Raw genomic sequence first — 11676 nt, 5'->3', positions numbered from 1 at the left:
CCTTTACACTCCTCCCAAACTCTCAACGGCACTTTTGACGCTAAACTAGAGGCCGCAGGCTTGGCAGCCAGCCCAGACTCCCCTTTGGCTGATGAATGGTATAAGCTGGAAGGGTCTCTCCTACAGCAGGACCTCAATGCAAACTCCACCTCTTCCTGGATCAAACCATAGGGCCAAGAGGTAACACCTTAAAACCATGGGGACCCCGAAATGGAACCCCCGTTAGCTGTACCATATTATTTTTTGGACCTAATCCGTCAGCCAAACATTTTTAGGTTCTCTCAACTCCATGACATTGCATGTTGGCAGTTGACACTGAAACATAGCACCCACAGACACACTTGAACACAGAACACAGAACACACTCACACTCTCACACTCTCACATACAGTACACTATGCATGACTGCAAATCACAACTAGTACCCACTGTGTTCACTGTGCTGTGTCTGTACAGTATGTTAGGTAAAGTTGAAGTATCACCCATAGATTGCCCTCTGTGTTAGTGTAGGTAAGTTCAAATAGTGAAATCAACCCTTACAGAAAATCACATGATTACACGTCTGTAGTTTCATGTTATCACATGTTTCCTTACATATTGTCACCTGTTATCAAATTAACTTCGCAGCAGATCACATGTGATCACATGAAAACGTGTTCACGTGAGAATGTGTGTAATGCCATGTGTTCTTTCCGTAAGGGAATAGATAGGTAGGGGAACAACAGCACCAAAGGGTAAAACTGTGATTTGTATATCAAGGCCCAATTGCATTGTATTGCTCAGAGTATCATCCAATCAGAATAATCTATTATTCAGAATAACCTGATCTTTCTTTTCTCATATCATGAAATAAGAGGATCTACGTGTTTTCCATGTATAATGTATAGTGTAAGATACTGTGTGCGTGTGCGTGTGTGTGTGTGTGTGTGTGTGCGCGCACCAGTCTGTGTATTTGAGAGACTGCGGCCAGAGTGCGATTGTGTGTGCCGCGTGCGGCCGCTGCACTGAAGTAGCCCGGTAACACTTGAGGACTATCAGGAACGGCGGGTCACGTGTTGTCTGATCTGCTCTGTGTTGCTGTCTCTCTCTTCAGGTTGTGTCATATCACGCGTTTGTATGTGGGCTTTTTCATTCTTACACGTTACACTGTGTCTCTGTCCGACTCTCAATGCCTCCCGAGTGTTGTGTTTGTGTTGTTGTCGTGTGTGTGGCTTTTACTGTGTTCTTTTTTCTGTCACTGGTGCCCTCTCTACCTCACTGACATTCGCCCTGACAGATAGCAAAAGAGACATCGCTCTTTGAAGAAATCAGCCTATGCACAGGGCGAAATTTCCCATCTCACAGATTTCTATCATGATATGATATGTACATATTCTTGCTATATTTAGGGCTTACATAATGGATGATTTTGAATGCGATGTTGTACAGCGGCCATCTTTGGGTCAAAGGTCAGTGGGGTTAGCGGAGCCTCCATGGTCACGGGAATAGTACCTTACGATACATGCCGTGGCGGGAACAACATTTTCAGCCATATCATCATATGGCTCTCCTCAACATTGTACAGTCCTCACATTGACAGACAAACTAACATAAATGCAAATGCTGATTGACGAAAAGTTGTGTTTTAAGTGTGTCGTGTTTCGAAAACACTATTCCCTAGACCTCAAATTGTGTGTTTTCAGTGCCTAGTGTAGTTAAAAAGGTCAGACGGGACTTCTTGGCTGTACTGTAGTGACCTGAGTACACTCTGTCCCCATAGGATAACCCTTTGAAGAACCCTTTTTGGTTCCAGGTAGAACCCTTTCCACAGATGGTTGTACTTGGAACCCAAAAGTGTTCCCCTTTGGGGACAGCCGAAGAACCCTTTTGGAACCCTTTTTTTCTAAGAGTGTAGGTAGCTGCATTTGTACAGTTAACTGCACTTGGTGAATGAAATAAACACCGAAATACTGACTCACTGACTGATGCCGACATCACACTGCCAGACAGACACTATGACAGACTGATTGACCGACAACTGGGTAGATGCCAACTAAGGTAAGCGAGCCTTGAGCTGTTGAACTCCTCTCTCGGAAGCCCCCGACTGCTTCGGTGTTGTGTGTTTTCAACGGTTCTTTTTTTGTGCATAAAACCTCAACTTAATTCCGCAAATCCCTCTTTAAAACCAAAACGGAGGCCATTTTAAGCAGGAAGCCAGAAGCACTAGAGGTTTCATAGGATGACATTCGGTGTTTACTGAATGAATCCTGCTCTTGTTATCACGGTACAAGCGTTTGGTGGGTGGAAAGCTATAAAACCTTTAACTCCCAGAACATTTAACAATATTTGTGCCAATTCTACATGCCAACCTTCAGCTCTCAGCATTGCTGAACATATTGGTATCAGTAGGGGGACTCGAGGATCACAGAAACTTGACTTCCCTCTGTAACCTGAAACGTGTAACATTTGATAGTGACGGAAGACCGTTGCATCCGTGTGAAGCTGAGCTAAAAATAGAATGCCTCCGAGCAGCAATGCCATTCAATCTCATATTGACCAAAAATCGAATTGAATGCCAAGTGGATAGGAACGAGGTGAAGAAACCCAAAGGGAACACTGTAAAATCACCGGAGGTTTGATGGCCATAATTGCCCCAGCTGAAAGTAATAATGGCTTAACGATGTGCTCCCTTTTTTTTTGTTTTAAAGTGGGATTCCCTATTGTGCTCTCAAACTGGTGTTGTGTGCTTTTCCCACAGTCTCGTTCTTAGATCTCTGTATGTGCAGTGCTTAAGTTATTTCAGTAGTATTTTAAGTCTCTCTACAAGATACTTGTCCGTTTGACCTCCTTCGCCCGAAATGCAATATGCAGGGTTCAAAAAAGGTCAAAGGGTCAATTACCTCTGATTGCTCACTCGCAGTCATCCCCTTTTCCCCTCAATACTGTCCTCTCATCTGTTCTTTTTTTCTTATTTTTCTTATTTTTCTTTCTTTCTCTTTACCCTCTCCCTCACTCTCTGTGTGTGTTTCTGTGTCTATGGCCATGTCCAAAATCTCTCTTGCCTAACTACTTACTAAAACTGCACACTGTATACTAATCGTACTACATACCGTACTGTTTAGACATGCTGTCAAAAACAACTGCAGTAAGCAACAGCTATCAACATATTAGGCTCATCCATACTGAGAAGGAGTCTTCTAATGTGCAACCACGCTTGTTCCCCACCACGCGTTCATTTCGGTACAGCGGGTCCCCTTATCGAATTATCAACTGTTGTCGAAAGTATCAACTGTTGTCGAAAGTGGTCTGAAAAGCCGATTCTCTTCCACAGTAGTGTGCATTGAACGCTACTAAAATCTAGTAGCTAGATGAAAAGTTGATGTGAGTAGTACATCCTGGCATTCAGGGCATACTACATTTTTGAAATTTCACATACTATAAAATGTCCTATTTTCGCATACCCAAATAGCCTAATATTTAGAATGCAAGTATGGGTATTTAGACATGGCCTATATGTGTGTATTAATATGTGTTTTGTGTGTGTATTAATATGTGTTTTGTGTGTGTATTAATATGTGTTTTGTGTGTGTATTGTTTTGTGTGTCTCTGTTTGAGATTTCTGTTCATCTTCATTTCTCTAGATTCTATTAGCTGATTTTGTTGTGTGTGTTTAATGTCTGTTTGTCAAGGACCATTGTCAATCAGAGTTCCCTCTGTAACCTGAAACGTGTAACATTTGATAGTAACGGAATACCATGGCACCCGTGTGAAGCTGATTTGAGTCATTTGAGTCTGTTTCCGTTGTTTGCGTGTCAAGTGTGTAATGTTGTGTAGCTACTTTGTCTCTACATGTCTCTACATGTTGGTGTGCTTTGTAGTCTGTTTGTCTTTAGTCAGACTGTCTATCTACCTTTCCTCCTCTCAATCTTCCCATTACCTATGCTTATTTTTAATAATTGGGATCATTTTATTAAATTAAATGCATAAATGAATAATACACATGTATTTTTATTTGAAAAAAATAATGATAAAATAAATAATACAACAAATATTTTAATAAGTTACATCCACAGTGTGGATTTGATTGTATTTCAGTCTTAATTTCAATTGAAATGAATTAAGTAATCAAAAAACCTTTGACCTTCAGAAAATACATGTACAATAAGGTTATATTTAGGCACCATTGACTTATTGCATAAATATTTGTCTTAAAATAAATCAAAAAATGTTCTTTGGAAAAGAAAAGCTGTCAAATCATTTGCATACAGGAAAATCTGGTCATAATGGACACAGTGGATGGATGGGTAAGAGACACATTCAATACCATGTGTAGGTCCAACGGCTAATATGGGCACAATCAGAATGTGGACAAGATCAGGACAAAGGACACGTTAGCACCAGGTATAAACAGGGATTTTCTCTCTTTTTCTCTTTTTACTCTCTTTTTTTCTCTTCTCTTGGATGCCTGTTTTGGAGAGAATAGATTGTTGATTGATACAGTATGTTGCAGTGTAGTGGAACATTTTGATAATAGTTGAAACTTTGAGCTGGTGAAAGATTCTGCATATTCTAACTAACTTTTTACTATTATATACATTGTAGAATAATAGTGAAGACATCAAAACTATGAAATAACACATATGAAATCATGTAGTAACCAAAAAAGTGTTAAACAAATCAAAATATATTTTATATTTGTGATTCTTCAAATAGCCACCCTTTGCCTTGATGACAGCTTTGCACACGCTTAGCATTCTCTCAACCAACTTCATGAGGCAGTCACCTGGAATGCATTTCGTTTAACAGGTGTGCCTTCTTAAAAGTTAATTTGTGGAATTTCTTTCCTTAATGCGTTTGAGCCAATCAGTTGTGGGTGGGTGGGGGGTTATACAGAAGATGGTATTTTACCAAATTGGCTGAGTCCATATTATGGCAAGGACAGCTCAAATAAGCAAAGATAAACAACCGTCCATCGTTACTTTAAGACATAAAGGTCAGTCAATACGGAACATTTCGAGAACTTAGAAAAGTCTCTTCAAGTGCAGTCGCAAAAACCATCAAGCGCTATGATGAAACTGGCTCTCATGAGGACCACCACAGGAAAGGAAGACCCAGAGTTACCTCTGCTGCAGAGGATAAGTTCGTTATTGACGGATAGCCAGGGGCACACTCCAACGCTCAGACATATTTTACAAACAAAGCATTTGTGTTTAGTGACTCTGCCAGATCAGAGGCAGTAGGGATGACCAGGGATGTTCTCTTGATAAGTGTGTGAATTGGACCATTTTCCTGTCAAAATGTAACGAGTACTTTTGGGTGTCAAGGAAAATGTAATGTATGACTGTGGTCAAGTGAAAGTTGCCAAAAATATAAATAGTTAAGTAATGTACAGATACCATAAAAAAAATACTTAAGTACTCTACACCACCGCCCAAATGCCTTCACACCAGTATATTAGCATACTTTTTTTATACTGTTACACATGCACTTATCACACAGTATTCCATACATAAGTTAAAACCAGTGTGAGGTGCACATGTACAGTACATAAACAGATGCAAGAGCCATATATGACCACACATATCAATATTTTGCTAAGTCTTGCTAAGTGGATGGTGAAGAAGGTGTAAACAGTACAGCCAATTGGTTACTTGCATAGTTGCAATATCAGAAATAGATACTGTATATTTTGTTTATATTGACACTATGTACAAGAACAATATCAATGACGATATCAGTGATAGATGAGGTCGTTATATACATACAATCAGGGGTAAAGTGGCTGAGCAACAGGATTAAAAAAAAATAGTAGCAGCAACGTATGGCGTGTTAGTAGAGAGTCATGTGAATAGAGGCACTGCAGAGAGTTGTGATGACTGGTCCGTCCAAACCACGCATGAACAGGGGAATCTATATTCGGAGAGCCTGTTTCTGTCCTGCCCTTGACTTTGGTTGCAGGGCATGTGATGTCCATAGCCTCTTCGTCACAAAACTCCCTGATCTTGTCTAAGAGATAGTTTGTCTAGCTTTGTCCAGTCCAGGTGGTGCTTGTACAGGCACACCATCTATGGGAGGAAGGATGTCAGTGTTGCGCAGCAGCTGAAACCTGGTCCCGGCAGTCCGGACGCCCCTCGGCGACAACACCAGGCTCCAGAGCATCGAAGCTGTAAAACAGGGAATAACAACAACAAAATCAGGAGACATTACAACATCACTTCACCTCCCAAGTTTAGATAAGAAAAACCTCATACAATGAAAATGATTTTTTTACCTGAAATTCTGTGGCAGCGGCCTGAAGTACGGAGTCAGGTGTTGTTGCCAGCCATAGCTTTCCACCAGCATTGTACCGTCCTCCAGTCAAACCAGCTGTGGGATGTTGACCCCTGTCACAGTGCTGTCCTTCACAACAGCAGCAATCTCAGACAGTGTTCACTCTGGTCTTTCTGAAGCGCTGCTTGATGAGGCCGAAGCACCAGTCAGTGGCAAACTTGGTGTGGCCTGTGATCAGGAAGTGAAGGTCTATATTTTGGTGGAGCTTGTGCATGGTGACACCAGGTACAATACCAGAGCACAAACTTGTTCTTGTTTTGGCCTCTGCAGTTATCACAATTCAGGTCCACATGTGTTTTCCCAACTCCGTAGTTGGTGAAGAAATGGTGCATGTAGTTGATGACTGCGCTGCTGCCTTTGCTTGCTTGGGCCAGCTTTCTTTTTGATGACTGTATGACTGGTGGATTAGAGTCAGGCGTTTTCTACTGATTGATGCTGAAAGACAAATTCCAGATACAAATATTTTAGAATTATTATACAATAGATGCGAAGTGGCATTCTGAGAACATCACTACACACAGTTCATACAGGTAATGTTAGCTACGGTAGCTAGCCATCTGACGTCTGCTGGCTAACTTACAGCAAGCTTTAACTAGCAATACAAACCGATTGTCATAGTTAACTTTATTTAGTTAACCAATAAGTTCAATGTTAGCTAGTTAGCTAGCTAACAGCAACCATTAGCCGGCAATGAAAACAACTTTCTGACAATATTAGAAACGTATAATATCTGAATCTGTAGCTAGATTCTTACCTGTATACATGGATGAACGCTTCACGGCAGACTGCAATCCCTTTTTATAAGACATCCTGTGTGGTTTCCGTTTAGTTTGCACAGCTTATTTGGCCCGTTGTGTTCCACTGATTTCAAAACGTGTTATTTTCAGAGTGAGAGAGAGTCAGCCAGAAATCACAACTTTTTCCCACTGACTTTTGTTGATAGCGCCTGATAAATTCAGGGCAGCAATGCTATCTAGAGTAGTAGCAACATATTTGCAGTTCTCCATGGCTAACGTTCTATCTTTAAAAAAACTGCAGTAGAAAGGATTATTTACACATTATGAGCAGCTCATTTTACAAGATGCAACACAGACCACAGACCAATCCAAACTCATCTCTCGGCATGTCCAGCCCACTCATTATCTCTGCCAATCATGGCTAGTGGGAAGGTTGATGTCTTTCTCTGTGGCTAAACCAACTAGGCTCATAATTTAACAATTTTATTTGTATTTACCGATGACATAGTAGTTTGATATTAAAGCACATGAAAGTTCACAATGGCATTTCTGCCAAAAAGAAGCATTTTGATAAAAATAATTACATTCAAAAGGCTCTCCTGTGAAGTCATGACTTGCGACATATGCCTAGTTTCCTAAATCTGGTCGCATATGTGGGAACTCCTTCAGAATGCTGGAAAAGTATTCCAGGTGAAGCTGGTTGAGAGACTGTCAAGAGTGTGCAAAGTTGTCATCAAGTGTGGCTATTTGTTGAACCCTTTTTTGGTTACTACATGATTCCATATGTGTTATTTCATAGTTTTGATGTCTTCACTATTATTATAAAATGTATAAAATCGTAAAAAATTAAGAAAAACTCTTGAATGAGTAGGGGGTTCTAAACCTTTTGACCGGTAGTGTATGTTTTGGATGGAACACTTAACAAGGATATCCTCAATTTGAAGCCACTTCTAATAGGCAGATCTTCAACAAAAATATGTTTTTATCTGTCAATTTCATCCTGTCCTAATTCATTGTTCTCTCAAAATATTTTTCAAATGTGAATGTATGAAAAATGAATTGTTTGTTTTTGCATTTCATAAATGCATCTAATTCTCTATGTCAAATGTCACTGTTACTCACGTCTCTCCATAACAACACTGCTAATATTTTCACCCATGACAGCTTTTTACCCAATCTAATATTAGACATATATGACCTGTATAAATTGTAAAATATATATCTCCTTGGAGAGTAGGAAGAGGGTAGCTGACGCACATACAGTATGACCTAGATACAGTATGGTTAACAAGTCACTGCCAGCATAATATATGGTGTGTTTTCCCAAAACACATCCGAGGCAAGTGCTGAGCACATTGTGGCTTGTGTTATGGTGCAAGAACAGACCAATATATTTAAGTATGGGTAATACAAACCCACACCTTCTTTAACAACCTCCAGTACCTTCGGGAAGTATTCAGATCCCTTTCCTTTTTCCACACTATTCTCAAATGGATTACATAAAACATGTTCCTCATCAATCTGCACACAATACCCTATAATGACAAAGTGTAAAGGTTTGTAGACATTTTTGCAAATGTATATATAAAAAAAAAAAAATGAAATACCTTATTTACGGGCCTCCCGGGTGGCGCAGTGGTTAAGGGCGCTGTACTGCTGTACTGCAGCGCTAGCTGCGCCACCAGAGACTCTGGGTTCGCGCCCAGGCTCTGTCGTAACCGGCCGCGACAGGGAGGTCCGTGGGGTGACGCACAATTGGCCTAGCGTCGTCCGGGTTAGGGAGGGTTTGGCCGGTAGGGACATCCTTGTCTCATCGCGCACCAGCGACTCCTGTGGCGGGCCTGTGGCGGGCAGTGCGTGCTAACCAAGGTTGCCAGGTGCACGGTGTTTCCTCCGACACATTGGTGCGGCTGGCTTCCGGGTTGGATGGCGCTGTGTTAAGAAGCAGTGCGGCTTGGTTGGGTTGTGTATCGGAGGATGTATGACTTTCAACCTTCGTCTCTCCTGAGCCCGTACGGGAGTTGTAGCGATGAGACAAGATAGTAGCTACTAAAACAATTGGATACCACGAAATTGGCGGAAAAAAGGGGTCAAATGCAAAATAAAAATAAAATAAATAAATAAATACCTTATTTACATAAGTATTCAGACTCTTTGCTGTGAGACTCAAAATTGAGCCCAGGTGCATTGTTTCCATTGATCATCCTTGAGATGTTTCTACAACTTGATTGGTGTCCATTTGTGGAAAATCCAACTGATTGGACATGATTTGAAAAGGCACACACCTGTCTATAAGGTCCCACAGCTGACAGTGCATGGCAGAGCAAAAACCAAATCATCTGTAGAGCTCTGAGACAGGATTGTGTCGAGGCACAGATCTGGGGAAAGGTACCAAAAACTTTCTGCAGCATTGAAGGTCCCCAAGAACATAGTGGCCTCCATCATTCTTAAATGGAAGAAGTTTGGAATCACCAAGACTCTTCCAAGAGCTTGCCGCCTAGGCCAAACTGAGCAATCGGGGGTTAAGGGCCTTGGCCAAGAATCCGATGGTCACAGAGTCCCTCTTGAGTGGCCCAGCCAGAATGTGGGCTTGAACCCATTCAAACATCTCTGGAGAGACCTGATAATAGCTGTGCAGTGACATTCCCAATCCGACCTGACAGAGCTTGAGAGGATCTGTAGAGAAGAATGGGAGAAACTCCCCAAATACAGGTGTGCCAAGCTTGTAGAGAAGACTCGAGGCTGTAATTGCTGCCAAAGGTGCTTCAACAAATTATTGAGTAAAGGGTCTGAATACTTATGTAAATGTGATATTTGGGGGGGGGGGTTATACATTTGAACATTTTTATTTTATTGTTATGGGGTTTTGAGTGTAGATTGATGAGGGGAAAAAACAGTTTTATCACTTTTAGAATATGGCTGTAACTTAACAAAATATGGATAAAGTCAAGGGGTCTGAATACTTTCCGAACGCACTGTATTATCTCATGTAAGTATAATATACAATACGAGAAGTATAACGGGGTAAAACTCTGGTCTGAATATTTGTACTTTTTCTCTGTTCTTCATGTTCCCTCCATTGACCTCTCCCTCTGTGATTAACATTCATTCTCCATCCCATTCCCAGGCCGCCAGTGCAGTGCAAGTGTAACTAAAGTCTGACGGTAGGTAGGTACTTCCCCTTTCATGTAGTGCCAATTAAGTTTGGCTTTAGGGCCGTATTAAAGTCACAGTGAAACAAAGTAGATTAAGTCCCCTGATATGGTTTATTTACATGTACTGTACATTTATTGTTTTATAATGTAGCTAATCTCATGACAGTAGATATTAACTCCCTTTAAGTGTAATGTAAGTCTGGCTGTAAATAGGTATAAACGTTTTTATCGTAGCAAAGACGTTTTATGCCTGGTAGAAGTAGCTTTTAGCTTTTGGGTGCATCCTGGGTCCATTTAAGTCTCCATACAATGCCTGACATTAGGTACGTCTTTCCACGTCCGTTTACCAAACTGCTAACTCTAGTCAAACTGTCAAGGAAAGATGTGTGTTCCTTGTGTTGTCCATGTGAGTCTCCATCTTTCATACTGCTAGTGTTACCAGATTCAATGTAAAGAAAGCTACTGTGGACGTTCAGTTATAAAAAATAAAAAAAAAAAAAAAAAAAAAAAGGTTCTGCTTAATGGGGCTTGATCTGTTTCTTCAGAAGATTAGTTGATAAGATGTGGATTAATATGGTGTTTTCATGTAGCTTTGATCAGTTTAGTGATGGATCACATGAACCGTTTGTGTGAACCTCTCTCTCTTTTTCTTTCTTTTGGTTGTCTCTCTCCGTCTCCAAGTATGGCATGTTGCATGTTGATTTCCAGGAATAGCACTAGGAGAAAATCCCCAGCATACATGCTACTGGTGTGTCTCGCTATAATAACTCTCTCTCCAGCCCTACATTTCCACAGTAGCAAACATAGAATATCACCGTCTAATGCGTGAACCTACAGTATATTTGTCATCATTAGTATACGTACACTGGTAAAAAAAATTAAATGGCCAATCATTTCAGCATTTAAAGGAAGTCGATGTTGGCAAACAATATTGGTTGCAATTAATCCAGTCCAGGACTGTAATCGATTCAAATTCATCACGTGAGAAAATGTTTAGACTGGAATCGATTGGCTGTAGACCCATTTGAACCTTTGCCATGTGAGGTTCTTTACATAAGTTATTCATTTGTACTTTTAGAATGTGATATAACAGTTCGGTGTGGGATATAATAGTTTCGGGAACACACTCGCAGCCAACACATGCACATGTCGGAGCGTGAGGGAAGGTCAAAGTTAAACGCGCTACACAATCTACACAGTTCGGATAAGTTGATCGTCCACCTGAGCTTTGGAGTGTGAGCGGGACATTAAAAAAAAGGTCAGCTATGGATGGAGCAACAACAGTCCCCTCTACAGCACCCTGCTACTGTTCAATATTTCACCGAGATTCCTTCCCACTCATGTGCCTCAGCCAGCTAGAAATGTTTTAAAAAAGGAACGTCTTTATTTATGGACTAGTGATGTTTAATGTAGAGTGGTCTAGTTGGTCACTGTGGACTGTGACGTTGCCATAGTGAAGTGTTTTTTCCCCAATG

The 11676-nt window shown here is 40.9% G+C and overlaps 1 protein-coding gene across 3 annotated transcripts in view; it reads left to right on the top strand.

The window, feature by feature from the left end:
• LOC124048395 (potassium voltage-gated channel subfamily C member 1-like) overlaps window positions 1–11676 on the top strand; it is a 77397-nt gene that overhangs the window by 48177 nt on the left and 17544 nt on the right. Inside the window, exon 5 of one of the 3 annotated variants that reach the window (XM_046369144.1) lies at window positions 10174–10616. The exons of 1 other annotated variant lie outside the window; for it this stretch is intronic. In XM_046369144.1, the coding sequence (XP_046225100.1) occupies window positions 10174–10208 (35 nt within the window). In that variant the 3' untranslated portion in view covers window positions 10209–10616. Of the gene's footprint in view, window positions 1–49; window positions 207–10173; window positions 10617–11676 lie in introns of those variants that run through there. One more of the 3 variants, XM_046369143.1, reaches the window with a different exon arrangement.

This window comes from Oncorhynchus gorbuscha, linkage group LG11 (assembly GCF_021184085.1).
Source record: "Oncorhynchus gorbuscha isolate QuinsamMale2020 ecotype Even-year linkage group LG11, OgorEven_v1.0, whole genome shotgun sequence".
NCBI classification, from domain to species: domain Eukaryota; kingdom Metazoa; phylum Chordata; class Actinopteri; order Salmoniformes; family Salmonidae; genus Oncorhynchus; species Oncorhynchus gorbuscha.
Note: the sequence above shows the minus strand (reverse complement) of the source record. Positions and strands in the feature narration are given on the sequence as shown.